This window comes from Daphnia pulicaria, chromosome 1, assembly GCF_021234035.1.
Source record: "Daphnia pulicaria isolate SC F1-1A chromosome 1, SC_F0-13Bv2, whole genome shotgun sequence".
Taxonomy (NCBI): domain Eukaryota; kingdom Metazoa; phylum Arthropoda; class Branchiopoda; order Diplostraca; family Daphniidae; genus Daphnia; species Daphnia pulicaria.
The window spans coordinates 245,857-266,660 of record NC_060913.1 but is presented as its reverse complement, the minus strand read 5'-3'; the positions used below and the strand labels follow the sequence as shown (position 1 = coordinate 266,660).

Here is a 20,804-nt window from a genome sequence, read left to right as displayed (position 1 = left end):
TTTAGATTTGGGAGTTTTGACAGGTCACGGACAGGTCTATTTCAATTGCCTGAACCACTTTGAAAATACTTTATCAGCTTGCGCTTTAGTTACTGCTGGACACCACTCAAAAATGGCTTCTATAACAAAAAAAAGTTAACAATTTAGAAACATAACTTAAATAACAATGATTACCTTTCACAACATCACACAAATTAAGCTTGTGAAAGTAGAAAACTTGGCCATGATGTGCCTTTTTATAGGCAAATTCCACTTTTAATTCATCAGACATAACAGCTCCGAGAATATTTTCTACAATGGCACTACCTATCAACCCTACAGATTGGTGGCAAATGTCCTTGATTTTCATTTTCTATACTTTAAAAAATATATATTATATGTGCACTTCTACCATGCTACAACAAAAACAAACTCACGAAAAACGTTTGCTGCATTGTTTGCGTCCAGCTAGCAATCTTTCTAAATGTTCTACCTCGTATATCAGGCGTCTATAATCTTCAGAGGTAAAAGGGAAAACACTTTTTGGATGTTGTCATCATCAGCTAATTCAGCCATCCCCAAAGTTCGTTAAAAAATTGTTACGAGGAGAGAAATACACTCTCTTAACTCTTATCTCTTAACTCCACAAAAATTTGTCAGTTTCAAAAGTTCAAACTAGGTAAATATATCCTGTTGTCTGCTAGTAAGCTGACGCTTAAGCCGCTTAAGCCTTACAGTTACAGCTCTGCTGAAATTGTTCTGGAAACGTGAAAAAAAAGCTAAAAGCATAATTTAAAAAATTTAAATACCAATCTTCGTAAAGCAGTATTTTTAAAAGTAGCTAATGGGTCTTTGTAAGATTTTTTGCTTTTTACATTTACAGTGTTGTCAATGGTTGTGTTAACAGCCCTCATCAATGTCACACAAGTTCTCTATTCCGGGTCGGGACGAATTTTAATGATCAGGTGCAGGTAGGAACCAAAAGTCATGTTACACACTACCTGTTCTTCCTATTCAGTGTTAGTGTTTCATCTGTTTGTTGTCCTTTACTTTTTTTCCATGCATCATCCTGTTTGACTCAAAATATCCAAGAGTCATGGATAGGCTACAGTCAATTCATCTCATGTACAGTACAGTACTCAGGTACAGTATTGTAATAAAAGGGCATTGTCCCGATGAGACAATATCGTATTGTAATAAAAGGGCTTTACTAAAATGTTTCAAATAATTTGAATTTTACTACATACAAATATTGCCTAATTTTAATTTTTCATCATAGCCGATTAACCAGCATTTACTTTTATAGATTAAATTAGAAAATCCAAATTTCCGGGATGAGACTTAAAAGATTTTACGAGGCTTAATTAAATTGGCGTATTCCGATAAAAGAGCTGCTTGGCATTTTTTCACATTAAAATTTGTAAAAATTTTTTTATATCCTCAGCGCATCTGGGGCTAGGTCGACTGTTTGACCCCATATGAAATGTAAACCATGAGATAAGACAGCGTGGGTCCGTACAAGGAAGTGGGATCTAACAAGAGGGGAAACAAAGGGTGGTAGCCAACGGGTTAACTAGCAAAACATAGTACCAACAATAAATGATGATCCGCGTTGAACGTTCGTAAATCTGCCGTGAATCTCTTGTAGTTGGAAGCAGAGCCAACGTGTCTCTTTCACACGATTAAAATTATAAATAAAATAATCTTTAAACCGGATATACTCTGTACAAAAACTTTATGTTCTATCGTTTAATTAACTTACGTCGTTAGTTGATGTCCATGAATAATGACGGTGTCCGGACGATTCGGCACTGACTTGTCAAAACAAACTTTCGACACTATCTAGTGACAATTCGGCACCTTCTTTTTACCGATTCGGCACACCAGGTGTCAATTTTAGTTGAGTTTTCGAATGAAGTAAAGTCATTATATCGTTTATGTCTAGAACAAATTGTAATTCTAATTTTTTTTAATGAGCACTATATCTATTAACTTTTTAATTTAGTTTAAAATGACCTGACAAAATCGTTCTATGGGATCATTATAAATTAGTAATTTAAAATTTTTAAATGAGAAACTTTCTATTTTTAATCTTATTATTTTACCATAATTTTTGTTTTAGTAAACATGTGTTTCAAATTTGAATGACTTTGATGATCATTCACTATTTTTAATGAATTAAGTAGTTTTACATATCGGATTTCGCGACGAATTTTTTCGCCGTGTTTAACATGGCCCATATGGTGGTATCCATATACTTAAAGTAAATGCATTATAAGAACGAAAAAAGCAAAAATCTAGAATAGGCTTGTTTTAATAAAGTCGTTTAACCTTAATTTTAACACTTGAGAAGAACACATCGGAAAACTTATTCTAATTATAAAAAGCTTTGTCTTCCTATTTTCCAACACATACTTAAGGGGGATATTTTTTGGCCACTGCAACTTCCTCCATGCGTACCACTGGTATAATTTTTTTTTCTGAAAACAAAACACATTTTTCATTTCATACTGACTAGTGCCGGATTTGTAAAAAAAAGTGCCGAAATGGTAGTAGGTAGTGCCGAATGTGACTAACCTACGAGTCAGTGCCGAAACGTCCGGTGATCATAATGACGATAAACAAAAAGCTGTTTAAATGATCATAGCCTTTCCCCTGAAAATGGATGTATCCATTTTCACGACAGTTCACAGCCATTTCTTAAATTCCCACTGTAACTGTGAATCAATTTATCCGATTTCTTAATTTAACAACATGGGTTACGCAGAGCGGTTCGGATAACTATTGAAATCAATAAAAATGGTTTGAGAAAACACTAATCCTTACGTTTATAGCACATCTGGATGTCTAAATTACAGCCTCGACCCTCTCAACGAGTTTTGTTCCGAATGCTGTGGTAAGAGAACTAAAATTTTACCACAGAATTAGAAATAACTTTACTTTTTCACACTTCTTTAGATGAAAAAATTGAACCGGAATTGTTTTATCCAAAAGCTGACCAGTCAGATGACGAGTCTGCTTATGACTTCTACTCTTGCAACAATGAGAGCGACAAGGAGACTGAAATTGAGAGCGACAAGGAGATTGACAATGAGAGCAACAAGGAGACTGACAAGGAAGAGGGTACCGATGAGGATGAGGGTACGACAAGGATCTGGAGACTGACAAGAAACCCAAAAAGCAGCAGATGAAAGCAAGAGCCCGTAAGCAAAGATATTTGAATAACCAAAGGAAAAAGAAGCTCAAGCTGGACATCGATAATCTGCCAGAGAAGTTTTCTGCTCGACTGCTCAAAATGCTCGACTGGTTAATTGAATTGTAGAAAAAAAATTAAGTTAATCTGACATTTTTTTGTAGATTCCGAAGAATAGGACAGCGATTAACAATACAACAGCGAGGAAGACGCATGGAAATGACAAAACTGCCCAATTTTTCTACAAATTCTTTCCATCCCCCTGTTTGTTTGTGCCTTGAATGTTTCCCTTTTTGTCTCTTTTTCCTAATTTTTTTCATAATTTCTTATAAAATTGTTTCACAACAGAAAGAGATGACTGATTTTGCAACCAGTTGGCATATGTGCAATGTGGTAACTGACAGATAAATTCCGACAGCGAGTCTGACAGCGACGACGACGTTGATTATAAATAATTAGTTAAGCTATAAACTTCGCCCCCCCCTTTCTAGTTGTTTGTAAACGCATTTCTTTGCATCCTCCCAATGTTTGTTCGTGCAAGAAAACTCCGCATAGTTCTTCCCTTTCATCTCTTTTTCCCAAAATCTATTTTTTTTTTCAAATAAAATTGTTTCACGACGGAAAAAGGTACTTATGTGTTTCATTTTCTATTTTTTTTAATATGTGTAATTGTAATTAGTTTTCATATATCATGTTTTATTTTTTTAATTGACAAGTTTGGTCTAGTGAAGTTGGATGATGTTGGTTGGAAAAGTAAATTTGTCATTCTACATGAATTGACCCAACAATTGCAAGATGTAGAATCCCTAGTTGGTTTACCAATTGCTTTGTTTACTAAAACAATATTTATGACGCTCAATACTCCAAACACAAATGTTAAAGAATTGAATGATTTCTTTGGGAAAAAGTGGCAGGTATAATTCAATTACTTGTAATTCCAATTATGTATTAATCGTCATTAACAAAACTAATAATTCCTCTATTAATGTTTTTAATGCAGTCTACTTCTGTAGAGATTAAGGAATTGTTTTATTCCAAAGCCCACAATGATTTTCAAAAAATGAGATCTCGACAAAACTGGCTAATTCAGAAAATATCTTCTGTTAAAAAAACAATAATGGATAATTCAATTGACTTTCAATCAATAGAATTAGATGGAAACGAACAACTTGTTTTGTTTTCAAAACCGGAAACAAAAGTTGCGCAACTTATTTGTAGATATCCTTGGTGTAACTCCAAGTTAGCTTCCAATTCATCAAGAAATGGTCATGAAAAAAGTAAATATTCCCAAAAAAAAATTAATGTAAAAAATGTAACTTTCCTGCCGAAAGAGAAGAAACATTTGGAAATCACAAGATGAGGTTTCATGGAGTTGTGGAATACAACCAACCACAACGGTAATTTGTTATCAATAAGTATTTCCTATTCAAGTAAAAATAACAGATATCTGTTTATTCTAGAGCAATTGAAGCTCAAGAATTGGAATCGAAGATTGTACGTGAAGTGGCTTCGGAGATTGGCCGTGGAGATTGTAGATCCTTATAACAAGCACTTTGGCCCAACCGTAAACTGATCAAAATATTTATTATTTGTTATTGGTAAATAAACCATATTTTCTTTTTAGAACTGAAGAAATTCCGTTATTGGTTCAAAATGTAGCCATGTCAATGGACGAAGTAATTGAGGAATCACGTGCATCGAACGTCACCACTTATGATGAGTAATCAATACACCAAATTTATTATTTATTCCAAAATAATAAATTTTTCCCCAACAGATCAAATGTTTGGGACGATTGGGAACCCGATTTAGAATCTATTGAACTTTCTATTTTGGAAAAATCGGGTTCTCTTGAACAATCTACAGTACACAACCAGTCTTCGATTAACGTCATTGAAGAACCGTAGTTGACTTTACATAAATATTATTTGGTGGAAATGATTATTATGTTTTTCTTTACTAGATGTATTGCAAGAAAAGCAATTGGCATTGAATTACCAATTTCAATTGTTGCCCGTCATCCAGAGCACATAAATGTCAGCAACGGTGTTGTCAAATTATAAAACAAAGAACGGTAAATTTATCAAATATGTTTCACTATTCTCCTTTAACAAATAATGTTTTCGAATTAGATTGGGTGCCTTTTTTATGGTAGGGAAGTCAAGTGGTTTGAACTTGACATATCCGGACATGAACGTGTCTTAATTGCTCTTCATCAAGATCTGAAGAAGCTATTGAGTTACATCAATGCGCAAAGTGAACACCAGTTTGCAGAATCAGACATCCTGTTGGCCAATGGAATATTTGTTAGGTCGTTAGAGAAACGCCATAATATCATTAACGCCATGCAAAGAACCTCCAAGAAATGTCCTGGCAAGGTTTATGTGTGTGTAACAATTAATGCCCTATCAAAATACTCCTGCAGCAGTAAGTTTTTTTCAAATGAAACATCTCAATTAACTCAATAAATAATTTAAATGTTACTCCAATTTATAGGTAATTCCAATTTTCCAAGCTGCAAATTTGAAAGCAGCAAGTGCATTGCCGTCTATCGACGAATGTCGCAAACGGAAATTTTTCCTCTATTGCATTGCAGTCTGCATTTGTTTCCTTAGAGTATAACGGAAATGTTGCAAATTCACCAGTAATATTGTGAAATATTCAAATTACGATTTTCTTACTAATTAATTGTCATTTTCTTTCAGACGCCGACTAGTTATACTACCTTTGAGGTAGTATTGAACTTACAATTCCCACGAAAACTTTTAAAAATTGACAGTACCTCCTTTATGTTTTATAACGTATCAAGATGCTTCAACTACAGCCTCGACCCTATCAGTGAAGTGTGCGCAGAAAACTGTGGTAAAAGAATGACAATGTTACCACAAAATTGGTGCTAACTTTACTTTTTAACACTTCTTTAGCTGAAGAAATACAACCAGTGGTTAACAGGAATTATTCCAATAATTCTGATGATGAGAAAGACTCCCATGGTTTAGAAGAGGTTTAGAAGAGATTGTGTGGATAAAGAAAGCGATAAGGATGAGCAAGGTAACTAATAGTAACAGATTATTTGAAGTAACTGATCAGGATATGAAATTGAAAAAGCAGATGAAGATATTGGGGCTCAGCAGAATCCAAAATGGCCAAGGAGATGAGGAAGGTCAGTGAATGGAGGTGAAACTAAACAACAAACAGCAGAAGAGGAATGCTAGAAAGGAGAGATGGCTGGAAAAAAATAGGCAGGAAGAAGATGAAGATGAACATCAAATCAATGTCAGAAGACTTGGCATCGAAATGCAATACTGGTAACTATAACTGTAGGGAAACAAAATTCCATCTCCACATCCACTTTTGTCCGATGCAGATGAGGCCATTGAAGTTGCAATTGTCAAGGCTCTTGACAACCCTGATGGTGGAATTGTTGGAGGAGCTGATGCTGAAGGAAAGAATGAGGAGGTTGGAGAAGCAGAATCTGGGGAAGCAGACCCTCACATGGGAGAAGCCGTTAAAGAAGTGGAGTACAATGCCAAGGCTGAAGGAGAGAAGGAGTCTGGGGGTGAGAACGGTTAATGCATAGATATTAATATAGAATGATTATAATATTTTATAATTAATAAATAAACAGAGTTAGAGAAATCGGATGTTGCAGGGCCCAGCCGTATGAGGAAACGTCGTTTGACCAAGCGTGGTCCAAAGAATTTAAAAAAAAGTTTAACTTGGTCAAGGATTTTCAAAAGTACTGCAGTGCTTCGGGTAGGTTTTCCACACAAAAAAAAAACAATTTTTTTTACTGACAATACATCTTAATTCTAGATACCGACTGAGTCACTGAGTGACACCTAACTATCCTTCAAAATGTTTTGCCTATTGTTGTTGAGGAGGGAAGTTCTGATGGCGTAGATCCTGAAGAAAATGGTAAAACCTTTTAAAAACTAAATAGTTCATAAGTTCAGTCCCACCACATCCACTTTTGTCCGATGCAGATGAGGCCATTGAAGTTGCAAATGTCAAGGCTCTTGACAACCCTGATGGTGGAATTGTTGGAGGAGCTGATGCTGAAGGAAAGAATGAGGAGGTTGGAGAAGCAGAATCTGGGGAAGCAGACCCTCACATGGGAGAAGCCGTTAAAGAAGTGGAGTACAATGCCAAGGCTGAAGGAGAGAAGGAGTCTGGGGGTGAGAACGGTTAATGCATAGATATTAATATAGAATGATTATAATATTTTATAATTAATAAATAAACAGAGTTAGAGAAATCGGATGTTGCAGGGCCCAGCCGTATGAGGAAACGTCGTTTGACCAAGCGTGGTCCAAAGAATTTAAAAAAAAGTTTAACTTGGTCAAGGATTTTCAAAAGTACTGCAGTGCTTCGGGTAGGTTTTCCACACACAAAAAAACAATTTTTTTTACTGACAATACATCTTCATTCTAGATACCGACTGATTCACTGAGTGACACCTAACTATCCTTCAAAATGTTTTGCCTATTGTTGTTGAGGAGGGAAGTTCTGATGGCGTAGATCCTGAAGAAAATGGTAAAACCTTTTAAAAACTAAATAGTTCATAAGTTCAGTCCCTCCACATCCACTTTTGTCCGATGCAGATGAGGCCATTGAAGTTGCAAATGTCAAGGCTCTTGACAACCCTGATGGTGGAATTGTTGGAGGAGCTGATGCTGAAGGAAAGAATGAGGAGGTTGGAGAAGCAGAATCTGGGGAAGCAGACCCTCACATGGGAGAAGCCGTTAAAGAAGAGGAGTACAATGCCAAGGCTGAAGGAGAGAAGGAGTCTGGTGGTGAGAACGGTTAATGCATAGATATTAATATAGAATGATAATAATATTTTATAATTAATGAATTAACAGAGTTAGAGAAATCGGATGTTGCAGGGCCCAGCCGTATGAGGAAACGTCGTCTGACCAAGCGTGGTCCAAAGAATGAAAAGAAAAAGTTTAACTTGGTTGGACTTTGCTGAAACTAATAATGATGCTGTCCACCCAACTTCTGACGCTACAGCAATTAAATTTTAAATGATAATTAATCATTTTAACTATTTTGGTTCCTGAATTAAACCAAAAAAAGCGCAGGATGATGCGACGAAACCGAACGAATGGGATAAATCGTTCTAATATAAAAGGAAAAAAAAGATTGAATCAGTAGTACTGGGCATAGGAAAGTGAGATGACGCTATTACGCCCATAGTGTAGTTGGTTATTGCCCAGACGAGACCCATGACGGTGACCAAAGTATCGTAGCGATTGCGCCGGGACTGCCAATAGCCGTGAAGATTGAAAGCGATCATCTTCATCGACACTTCGGCTACAAAAACGAAGCTCAAACAGGAGCAGATGGTGACACTGGGACATTTTTTAGTCGAGATAAAGTTGCAGCGGCAACAAAAAATGTCCCCCTTGTGGATGTGTTATAAATCATTTGGTAAAACTGGAAAAAGGGTATTTTTTTCTTATTCCAATAACTTTTTTGCTGTGTTACTTTTGATAAATGTAATTGAAAAAAGTAAAGAAGGATAAACGGGCTTCAAAATAAGACTAAGTGGGGATTTTCGGGTGTTTTTTTTCTTATGTAGTATGAATTTTTAGTTTGGGGATTCCGCCATAAGCGCCGTGTTAAACACGGCGAAAACATTTCTTTAAAAAAAACGATGTGTATAACCATAGACTACAAAGGAAAACTGAACTCCCCTATAACCCTCCTGAAGCGATGCTTCTGCATGTCGGTAGAGGTCAGGTGTTACGGGATATCAGTCGTTTCCCTTTTCCCTACTGATTTACGTGCTTCACACACACGCATTTTCGGGTATATGTAATTCACATGGATTTTTAGATTTTATACTATAATTTTATATAACCCTTCCCCGTGTCCCTTGAATTTTTACTTAATTTTGCTTACAAATTCGGGTGTAGAAAAAAAAGTTTTATGTGACACCCTTTTCCCTATGAATAGAGCCCTCACAACAGTGTTGCGCGATTTGTTTAATTCAATCGTAATGTAAATGAAAATTTGAAATTTTCATTTACATTTTTTTAAACGATCCAAATGGTCGCTTTTGTCCTCCTTCATTGGTAATTAAAGAAAAAAAATTAGAAATAGTGTTCATGAAAAATTTCTAATAAAAATTTGTTCTAGGTATACTGGGGGTATATTTTTTAGCTAAAATGACTGGACTACTTGGCCCTTGGTCCCGCCCCTGCCAAGCCCAATCTCCGGTCGTAATCAAACAGTTCAAATTCAAATTTTCGTTTTCGTTTTAAATTTTTAGTCCCGCCCCTGCCCCTCCCGCCCCAGCCCAACTTCGGTCGTAAACTCGTAATCAAACAGTTTGTGATGAAAGACGATAAGATTGTCGCTACGCGGCGCTGACGTTGATGTTTATGTTTATGTGTAATCTGAGAGGCAGAAAATGGTCATTTCTTAGACACTTTTCCAGGTCCGATTGATTAATCAGCGAATATTGCAAACTAATCAAATTCAAGTGCCTTGGACCTAAATCACTATAACTTCGTTACTTGAAAAATTTCCCTGTAAATAAGTGATGGCTTGAAATGGTGGCGTTTCTGTAAACAAAACCTCACATGGCGCTTCAGACGGTAGCCTAAATCAAATAAAGGGGCGATTTTGTGTGTTCCTTATCATTTTAACTAATTGTTTTGATTTTTAATGTGAATTACTCATGTTAAAGAAATCCTTTTTCATAGGTTGACTATCCAAGTGATATAGTTGAGTAAAGCAAATAGAAAAATGATCAAAGCAATCTTTTTTTCCGAGTTTCATCCTACGTTGGGGCCCAAAATCAGTTACCAGGTAATGGTGTAGTTGTGTGTAAAATAGAGTAATTTTGTTGTTTCAGTGCTTTGTTTTAATATCGGTTAAAAGGTTCCAGAGGATTATGTTTCCAAAGAAATATTTGATGCAGTTAGTGTTTACATCATTCCTAAAGAGCAGCTGGACAGTTGTATCATTACAGTGAATGTACTAGGGCACAAGATAACAGGTTTTTATTCAAGAATTCTAACAGTCCAAGTATTTTGACTCATTACCATCCTTTTTTCTAAAACCTACAGGATATCCAGTGCGCATTTCAGATGAAAAATACCCACGTAACTTTCTCATTTTCAACTTGTGCTTTGTGTGTGACTCTGATGCCAGAACAGTGCAGTATGAGCTTGTAGTTAGGAAATTAGCTGAGCATTTGGTCACCCTGGAAGTTGAACAGAATTTTTTATCCACTGAATCCAACAGGGCCAAGTTGCCCAAAATTTTAGGTCAAATTCTAAGTGATCTCAATCGGGGTGGCTTGTGCACAGTTACAGGTAGGTACATGAAGATTCTCATTTTTTGTTTAACATTTCCGACATTTACAATTGATTTGATCAGTTGGGACCTCAACACTGCACTTAAAAGTGATCCAAGTAGCTGCTGAGCCACCCCTGGTATTTGACCACCACGTTCCCGTGTTCACATCAGAATTTTCTCCTTTAAAACAAGACTATTGGGACCTAACAACCAAACAGGTAAACGAAAATGATTCTCTTATTTTATTCATTTTAATAACCCTTTTTCGTGCGTAAGGTACTGCCATACATTGATGGACGCAGCCATGTCGCTAGAGTGGCAATCGAGGCCGACGTGGACATTGGTTTGGTCAAAGCCTGCATTCAAAATCTCTTGTAAGCCAATTGATATAGTAGTCAAGTGCTGTCCTTCTCTTGACCTTATTTTTTCTTTTCGGTTAGATATTACGGCGTCGTCCAGCTCATTCCCATCTTCCAGTACAGCAACATGTACGCCGCTACACCCAAACTCCGAGAACTGCCCATGAATTCAGATTTGAGTCGAGAGTGCATCGCTTTTGTTGCCAAATCTGGTAGGGAAAATAACAAGTGTCTTGTTATCATCTTATCCACTTTTCAAGTTGACTGTGAATCTCTTCTCTCGTTTATATTACAGATAGACATCCTCCTTCCTTCCGAGATGTTTTCCAAATGTACTGGTGAGTTTATCCTCTAATTCTAATCAAATCTCCCCTAAATGAATTCATTTTGTAATCGATGACAGTGGGATGACTTACGGGACTACCATAAGAGACCTGTGCTTGCGCTTCAATCCGCACGCGCTTCGTATCGACGAACATCGGCTAGTCCAGTTTGGCGTCCTGCAGGGCATCATCCGCCGCATTTGCAAGGTTAGCGAGTGTGCGCTGTTGATTAATCCAATTTATTATTTCGATTTCTTCCTGGACGTCGGTTCTCGAATAACCCATTTCCCATTGAACTGATAACTCAATTTGCACGCTGTTTGAATGGGCTAGTATCCGGTGTACAAACCGGAGACGCAGCGCGGATCGCACAAGAAACAGATGACCTCGTTGCATCGGCTGTGCACTGGAGTGGCCTCTTACGACGAGATCTGCTGCCGCACCGGACTGTCCTACCACGAACTGGACGACAAAATCGAAGCCGATGTCGACATCTGCGTCCTGTGGAAGTGAAATCCGTTCTCTCCGACCCCATATCTTTTTGTATCATTTGATTTAAGTTTCAATAATAAATTTTATAATGGCCACTTTTTTCTTCTTTTCTTTTCGATTGTGGAGGAGCAGCAAGTTCAACGGTCGTTGGTGAGGATCTCCTTGCACGTCTTTCCCCATCGTTTGCAATCGGATCCGTCTTGATTGCACACACACACAACCCACCAAGTCCTCTCGATCCTCCGTTGTTATCACGCCACTTGGGATGGTGGTGCTGCCCCGGTGTCGAGAGATGAACGGGAACGCCCGCCTTCGTGTTTGGCGATTCGTTAGGAGTCATTGCTGGCTTCCCACCGTCTTGAAAGTCGAGCGAGTTATATTGTAGAATGCCTGTGGAATTTATTTTTTTACCGTTCCCCCTTGCGCTAGACAAGGTGGGGGGCACTCACGCGGGCGGGTTATATTTCCAGCAGCCGTATAGAGAGCGCGGGCTGGAAGGTACACCAGTAAATCTGTCGGCTAGTTGACAATCTTTTCGGCTGTTAAAACGGCGGGGGGAAAAAAAGACGAAAAAAGAAACAAAACAAACAATAAAGAAAATAGAAGCCCCCACACACACACCCCACACAAAAATGAGACTGAACTTCCCACCAGCGTAGCTATGCCACATTGGCCGCCACCCAAAAAAACAAAAAACCCTAATAAGATTTACACGCATCAACATGGCGACGGGAGGCCAGAGAATTTTTTTTTTTCTTTTTACAAATAACACGAAAAGAAAAGATAAAAGCCTCTCTTGCTACTGTTTCTTTCAAAGTAGCTCCCAAAAAGATACATAAGAGCGTCGCCAGGCTAGCTGCTGTTTTACAACATATTTTTTTGTGTTTCCTTTTTTTTTTTAGACAAAACCCCAACCAAGAAGTTTATGCTGATAAGGAGTCGACAAGCTTGTCGACAAGTGTTGTTAAACCGACACACGGCGGTCACCCACCACTTGGGCCTATCTCAATGAGGGCTGCTGCTACTCTCTTACACACGGACCCTTTCAAAGCGTAAATATGTTTTGGTTTGGCGATTCAACTCTTTTTAATTATTTACTATGTACACATAATTGAATTGGTTTAATTATTCTGCATTCAAATATTTGGAATAATAATTATATAGAAAATACTATAGGCTCCGCCAGTTTAATATTACACCCCAACTTCCTGCTGGGCGAACCCGAGAGCCGGCCGGTCGGAGCGATTAAATGTCGATCGATTTCCTTAGTAGACGCGATCAACCCTATACGCCGTAGATCTTAAACTGTACATGTGTGATATGCGTAGATATCGAATTTGTCGCTGCTGCTGTGAGGAAATGGTCGATTACACTCGGCTGTTTTTAGCGATGGCTATCAAAAATCGACGTCCATTAATAATACGCCGCCATTTTCAGCTTCTAGTCGCCCGATGACTGTGTGTCGTTTTTCCACAGACTTGGATTACTTTCATCAATCGATCGTTGCACTCCCCCCCCCCCCCAACCCGCCCACAAATATGCAAATCCAGTCTGAGGGCGCCCAGGAGTTCATAGGGGCCGATGAAAGCACACGCGATATAATTTTTGCTGGTAGTAAAACAACCAAATCTTTTTTCCAAACGAGGGACGTGCTAATTTGAAGAAAAAAAAGTTTGATGGACGACATTGTGCCTGTCATATTCATCCACCCTTCCACCCCCCACCCCTCACTTTCAAGACTATTTTCTCGTCTCATTACGCAGGCGCGCAACCCGTTCGTCCTTCCCTAGCTGATTGTTTTCTTCTTCCTATGTAGGATAACCAAAACTCCGATGTCAGCAGCAGCAAACGGCCTGGAGACCCCATGCTGCAGGTCATCATTCTTTTTCTTGTGGCCCCGAGACTTGTGTGTGTTGCTGGTTCCACATAGTCGCGGCCGTTATAACGTCGTGTAGACATAACCCCTGAGCGCGCAGTTTGTGTTAGCTACGGTTACACACAGCAGCAGCAGAGACACACACACAAACACATATGGAGTCGAGTTATTTTTTTTCTGTGTGTCTTATTCGAATGGCAACGAAAAAAGGAAAATGGAGACCACAACCAGATTGCGTATCCTCTTCTACTTTGTTCGTGCACCACCATCAACACAGCAGACACAGGTCTCCTTTTTCTCGCCCGGATATGACCTGTCGCGCCATCCTCCTCACCATCGGGTTTTTTTCTCTACCCCAAACTTCTTTGTCAGCGCTTAACTGGAAGAAGAATCTATTCATCCAACAACTTTTTGACGGATGAATTTCTCGCCCTTAACTTCATTCATTTCAGTCGCGTGTCGTCCATGTACTACGCGGAAGAGGGGGGTGGGGCCTATATAGGCCTGCGGTAATAGGACACTGATTTGTTTATTTGTAATGCGCGCGAAGTATTACATATCCCAAACCGGAAGAGTTGTGTTGTCTAGCCCCAAATGTTTTTTAAATTGAAAAAGGTTATTCACACTTTAATGAAGAAGCTGAACTCGATTTGTTTTCGCTGAACACCTTCTTCTTCTGTACATTATAGTCAGTCGAGTTGAATCTGCTGAAATAGGAGCCGCTGAACTGGCTCCTAGTAGATGGATATGCCCGTCACTTGATCGCCAATGAAATGCCCAGAGCAGACAGCAGACGAGGCAAAGTCATCGACCACTCGGATTCGGCACGGTAGATGTGCCCGCTGGATGGCGTCGGCCGTAATGAGTTAATTCAATCATCCGTCCATATGAATAATGCCATGGATAAAACAGCACCACCCCCCGCCCATTAAACACGTCAACAACCCAATTGAGAAAAAAAAAGGGTCAGAAAATAAGTTGAACGGCCGCAGTGTCATCTTAGACGGACCGGAATGAGAGACCAGATCTCACTATCTAACATCATTATAGGAAGTAAATGTAATCAAAATAAAAGAGTTGTTGACAGTCGGCGATGATTATGCAAATATCAATCGTCATCATTTGAATGAAAGTCGACGTAACAGGCCGCTAAGATGTTGGGAATTAGCAAATTTCCCCATCGTCCAGACGGAGAGTGGAAAATAAATAAAAAGCGGGCGACGGGCCGGAATGACCGGAATCGAAAGAGACAAGGAGAGACCCACAAATGTTATTCTCTTCCGTTGCGGAGTAAAAAGAAATTCCCGTCGGTCCCAGTTCACAGAAAACGGGTGGGGTGGGGTGGTGCGCATAATAACATGCAACCAACAAGAGGGGAGGAAGTCAAAGAAGATGTTACGACGGATGATTTACTATTCGACAACTCCGCACTATAGATAGTATTTACTTCCGACCATTTAAATTTTTACACTCGGCCTACAGACACACACACTTTAACAGTTGTAATAATTTTTCGTACATACTTTGTGGCGCCAGGAGAATAACAACTCAATCATCAGCTGTTTCTACTTGTTGACCTCCATGGTAGGTCCCCCCCCTTCCAAAAAACAAACACAATAACATCATCTCCTATTTTTTCTACGCGATATTGAGACCTTGACTATGCAGGTTTGTTCATGAGGATCGAGTTAAACTCATGTCGTAGTAGTAGTAAGTACTAAGGAGGATTGTATAGCACGAGGATGACGTTATACATCCACTCGAGTCGTCAGATCGATGCGCATCTATCCAGTCAGAGGCCTAGAGGAGAAGTTAAGCGGAGTGAAAGGGAGACGAGAGTGCGACACGCCCAGTCAAACTAAAAAGGAGGGGGGGTTTGTGACAGTTGACACTGATACGCCGTGTGTCCGAATGGCTCATCTTCTTCTTCTTTTGAGAGGTCACCGCGCTCATCAGGACCAACCCAGATGACCTTTTGCGGAGCCCGTGGAAAAATTATCCGAAGAATGTCTGGAACGAACTGTTAATCTCTCTCTCTATGGCCCAGCTAACGATGTCTAGTAGCTTAGACTTTTGGTAATAATATCGATCGTTATATTCAAGTTGTGTATAGATGAGAGGATTCGTGTTGCTAGCAGCGCGCAAAACAACCCTATAACCTCTTGATAACCTTTTACGGAAGGCCATTAGAATTGATAGACAGACTGGGGTGGAGTTGTATAAGAGTTTAGACTGCGGAGTCGAATCGGCGCAATTCGATCCCGAAGAAATTATAATATTATTCGAAAAACTCTCTCTCTCTCCCTGTTCATTTACACAATCAGTTGAGTTTGAAATTGATGGCCTGTTATTCAATGGAGTAGATCCGATATCCTCAGTTCGATCCTGACTACAAGAAATTTCATTTTGACCGTCTATCGAACAGGCCCATGTCTGATGATTGTGACTCAAAAATGATCAACAGTTTTATGACTTTTGGGTATATAACAAAAGGTATGACGCAATGTCTGTTCGAGTATAGTGTGTGTTACGATATACTTTCGGTTTCTCTTTTCCAAACTCGATGACACCATCAACTTGGGGATTTTATTTTTCTCATTACACTGCAGTCTATTAGTTATGCTTCATCGACTAGAATTGAACAGCTAGAGTCGTACAGTTACACAGTCTATCTACCCAAAGGCCTATATACCATAGTCATCGGCGGCGCAAAGAAAAACGGCCTGTGCTGCTGCTGATGGCCGGCCACGGATCGCATTTCACGGGGACTTACTGGCGTCGTACTGGCGACACCGGGGGTCTCTCTCTCTCTTATTCTACATAGTACATACCCCCAGAGTTTAAATACTTTGAGTCTCGTATTTTTTCTCTTTTTTTTTCTTTAAAAAAAAAGTTAAATTTCTTAAATAACTCGGAGATAATTGACTAAACAAACAGGTCCGCGTGCCGTCTATAATCAATTGAATCACGCTCAACACTTTGGCCCCTCATTAATAACGGGCTCTAACGTAAATACGTAGTAAAGTAGTAGTTGCGCTAATTTTCTGTTTATAAAACATGTATAAACCAAATGACTCGAATAATAATAATAGATAATAACTAAAAGTTATAACAAGTTGATGAACTCTTTTTCTTTTGAATTTTAATGAGAGCCCGCGCGACTTTCTCTCTTTTATAATTGACTTTGATGATTATTAATAAATGTTAGCTGTTGATATCTTCTTCACATGATCCGTTTTGGCCCACCGTTTGGAATGCGCGCACGGACATACACAACGACGACGACGGGCCGACGAGATGGATATGGTGACTGAGTTGGACTAATGAGTAGAGAAGCCAAGAACTTTTTTTTGAAATTGTTATCTATTTTGATTGAATCATCGAAAAGCGTCAACGGTTGTGGTGGTGGTGGTGGTGGTAGAGGCGGGGGCAAGGACGACGATACAAAAAGGGGCCCGGTCTATTATGTTGTCTGCTGTGTGGGGGGCCGGTTGAAGAGTCTGGGGAATTTCGACGGCGTTCCGTCACGGCGCGTCGCATTTGATGGAACACCGACGTCTGTCTAACCCTCGAGGAGCTCCTGACAGTCGGCCATCAAAGGGCGGGTATTTTTCCTGAGGCAACACAATCAGGAGCCGGCAGTTATTCTGCGACGATGGAAAAGAATCAGCGCAGCAAACGTCTGCCAATAAATCTAAACGGAACAAACGGCGATGAATAAAATATTAATTCAAATTCATTCCCAATAAAATGTTTAACTGCGCAATCGGGAATCGATTCAACTGTCTCGTCGAGTCAAATCTCATCAAAAGGATTTTTTAAAAAATTCACTTAGAATTTTGAATATTTCAAATTCGAATTCATTTTGGCGCCCATCACCGCAGAGTCTCTTTTAACGTGTAAATGATGATGATGTTATATTTTGGGTGGAATTCTTTTGCAGAGGGGGGGGGATAGATATAAGGTCCGGTGCAGTATTAGGTATAGAACTGCCTGAGGGAGGGCGGGGGCGGGACCCGGAGAGGAGCCACGTCTGCCCGCCGCCGCGTCATTATGTCACAAGCAATCAGAGGGCCGTTCATCAATGCCGCTGGTTTATAATAGCTGGGGCAAAGAAACAAACATTTCCCTTTCTTACGTGAGCCCTCCAGGCATCGAATGTCTTTATCTCTTTTAAATATGAAGACGTGTGTAAACTAAATAGCAGACGAAAATGTTGGATAGGAGCGAGTGGCGAACATTTTTCGGGGATACTGGGCGTGTGGGGATTGTCCTATTGGTTAAAGAGCCCAGGGAGAGGAGGAGCCTAAAATGGGGCTCTCAGCTTCTCACAGTCAAAAAGTCAAGACGGACTATATGGCTGCTGGCCTGTACAGCTGTATAGCCGGGCCACTCTGTTGCACTGACATTCAGTAGTTTGATAGACACTTGAAGTGTCGGGTCCTTTTGGCTGGAGATAGAAAATGGCTTCGTACACATTGCGCATCAACCAGGCGGCGACGGCCCAGCATCACCACCTACACCACCACAGCAGTGGCCCAGCAAGTCAGGGCTCGTCGTCGGGCGGGAATTTCTTCAATGCCAGTGCCGGTCAAGGCACTGCTGGAACGGCCGGCCCCGATCTCCTCTCCGTCAACACTTACCTGGAACGATTCTCGGCCGGCGGCGGTGTAAGCGGCCCGTCGATGATGGCCTACCATCACCAGCCGACGGACGTGACGACGATGGCCAGTGACAAGTTTACCAATTACTACAACAACAACAACAACAATCTCAACAACAGCAATTTGGCTGGGAATTATCAGAGACTAACGCCGTCGGCGATGGACACTCAGCAACAACACCACCACCAACAACAACCACAACAACAACAACAAAGTGATTATTTTCTACCGTATCTGGGCGGATCGCACCAACAGCAGATGACGTCTCATCTGCAACAACAGCATATCCAGCAGGAACAACAACAACAGCAACAACAAGATCAGCAATGGCCGGTGACTATGCCGTACGACAATTGCGCGGCGGCAGCGGCTGCAGCGGCGGCGGCTGCGGCCGCAGCAGCCGCCGACACCTTAAAAAGGTTCTCGGTGACGCGACTCATCCAGCATCATCACCAGATGGAATCGCCGTCGGCCATCGGGAGAAGTTCCGCGTCGACCGGCTGCGATCCGCTGAGTCACCCGGGGGGAATCGCCATCGCCTCGGCCCACCACCAGCCGTCGCCGCCGCTCCAGGCGCACGGACTTTTGCCGTCCGTCAGGGACGATTCCGAGACGTCGTCCCACGCCACCGACAAGAGCGACGGTAAATTTTAAAAATAATGAACTCAATTAACTTAATAAAATTAATTGAATTTAATTACAGACGAGTCAGAAGCCGGCGGCGATAAAAGCGCCAAAAAGAGGAGTAGTTCCTCATCTTCTTCGCCTTCGTCGCCTTTCATGTCCCACCACCACCACCACCACCACCACTCCCACCAGCGTCACCCGTCGACGGCCAACGTGTCGTCCAGCGGGAGTAGCAAGAAGCCTCGCCGCAACCGGACGACGTTCACCAGCGCCCAGCTGTCGGCGTTGGAGAAGGTCTTCGAGCGGACCCACTACCCGGACGCTTTCGTCCGCGAAGATTTGGCCAAACGGGTCAGCCTCAGCGAAGCCAGAGTTCAAGTACGTTGTCCCCCCAACATTTTTGTTGGGATTTTATAAAATTATTTCTTATTAGAACACAAGGGCACCACAAGGTCCTTTTTTTCTTTTCTATGAAACAATTATTCATTTTTTTTTTCCATACGGATGGGGGGAGAAATAACATTTTTGTAAGATAAATGGAACACGGCAACTTTGGTCTTTGAAATTTTTCTGTGTTGGCCAAAAGTGAAGTGACAACTGTTGGGCTGCGAGACTTAATGAAGCCAAGACAAATGTTGTTTCCCTTTCACTGTCGCTTAACCGTTCACTCTCCATCTCTTTTCTCTCGTCCCCTCTTCTTCTTTTTCAACTGGGGGGCTGTCGGCATCGCTTCTCGCTAGTATCTTTCTCTCTTATATGTTATTCTACTCTCTCTCTCCTGTTGTTTTCTGAAAAAAGGAAAAAATAAGAGATAACAAATGAAAAATGAACTGTGAAAAAAAACGGAACATTTTGAACCCAAACGGCGGCAGACAGCGCAAGAAAAAAAAAGAGATCTATTTCCAGATTCCGCGTATTATAATAGTAGACGTCGTTGCGGAAATGCGCAATCGACACCATTCCGTCATATTTTTTTCTTTTTTTATATGTTTGGCGACTCTGAATACGTTTTATTCTCTATAAAAATCTAAACGCTAAACGGGATCACACGGCGAGTTTTTAGTTGCGCCACTCGATCCCCGTTTGATTGCGCGCACACACATGACTCTGTCGACGTTATTAGAAACCCCCCCCCCTTTTTTTTTTATTCGATTCTATTACGTTGTTTGCGTGAAAAAAATAAAATAAGAAATAAAAAATTCATCAAACAGAAAAATTGACGCTCTGGGAGTTTGTCAAGAGATCAAAAGGTCCGCGCGTATACACACATAATCCGGCGATCCCGAAATGTCCCGAATCGAATGTCTTTCTCGGACGATTGCGCCCCGTCAGCAACAAAATAAAATAAGAAAATCAAAACGCGAGAGGAGCTGTAACGTGATTCTTTCTATTTTATTTTTTTTTCCATGACGCAAATTCGATCTCATCTGCATGTACAACTCACGATATGGCCGTGTTGAAAACAAAAAAGAATCAAAGCGTGACGATGTACGTAGATGTTTGCGGGGGCGCGTGAGCCACGGGAGGCCACAAACGGGAGCACAAAAGTCGCTGGCGATAAATCGCATATCTGATTACATTAAATAGGCCCCCCCCTCCCCTTCATCTCTCTCTTTATTTGTTTATTATTTTCGTGCCAATATCACAGAAAAAATATAGTTGATGGGTCAATCTGGGGATGATGATTCAAAGTGACCGGTGTGGGGTCCACAACACATTCAAATCAGCTCAATGCTAAATAGCTTCATTATCGGGCGTTAAATGTCTAATCTAACTATATATGCTCCGCCGACAAAAGACGCGCCAATTTTAATTTTTAAAATCAATCCCAGCAGCAGCAGCAGCACCTCTCAAGGCTATTGGAATTCGACTTTTGTACTTGACTTGAATTCAATTTAACTTCTCCTACATCGTACGTGTCATGGCTACAACAAACATTTTGAACGGAGAGCGCAAGGTTTTTTAAGACTTGGCACA

General features: G+C 40.5%; 2 protein-coding genes and 1 long non-coding RNA gene across 4 annotated transcripts; all 3 read left to right on the top strand.

Annotated features, from left to right (window-relative positions):
• The first annotated feature begins 5,913 nt into the window (after positions 1–5,913).
• On the top strand, positions 5,914–7,000 carry LOC124311319. The gene is made up of 4 exons (XR_006909791.1): positions 5,914–6,034; positions 6,097–6,223; positions 6,284–6,480; positions 6,540–7,000. It is a non-coding gene; the product is annotated as an uncharacterized LOC124311319 (long non-coding RNA).
• A 2,544-nt stretch (positions 7,001–9,544) lies between these two features.
• LOC124310820 (GATOR complex protein NPRL2-like) lies at positions 9,545–11,755 on the top strand. Of its 2 annotated transcripts, none has more exons than XM_046774865.1 (10): positions 9,545–9,780; positions 9,889–9,994; positions 10,067–10,184; positions 10,255–10,503; positions 10,568–10,704; positions 10,763–10,860; positions 10,927–11,057; positions 11,141–11,183; positions 11,249–11,375; positions 11,502–11,755. In XM_046774865.1, exons 2-10 carry the CDS (start codon positions 9,932–9,934, stop codon positions 11,679–11,681), a joined length of 1,146 nt encoding a protein of 381 aa, XP_046630821.1. In that variant the 5' UTR covers positions 9,545–9,780; positions 9,889–9,931; the 3' UTR covers positions 11,682–11,755. The 2 variants fall into 2 exon arrangements, with proteins under 2 accessions (XP_046630821.1, XP_046630812.1); XM_046774856.1 differs by having other exon boundaries at positions 9,545–9,810.
• A 6,043-nt stretch (positions 11,756–17,798) lies between these two features.
• On the top strand, positions 17,799–20,798 carry LOC124310810 (box A-binding factor-like). The gene is made up of 2 exons (XM_046774828.1): positions 17,799–18,843; positions 18,904–20,798. Exons 1-2 carry the CDS (start codon positions 18,000–18,002, stop codon positions 19,242–19,244), a joined length of 1,185 nt encoding a protein of 394 aa, XP_046630784.1. The 5' UTR covers positions 17,799–17,999; the 3' UTR covers positions 19,245–20,798.
• Positions 20,799–20,804: the final 6 nt, after the last annotated feature.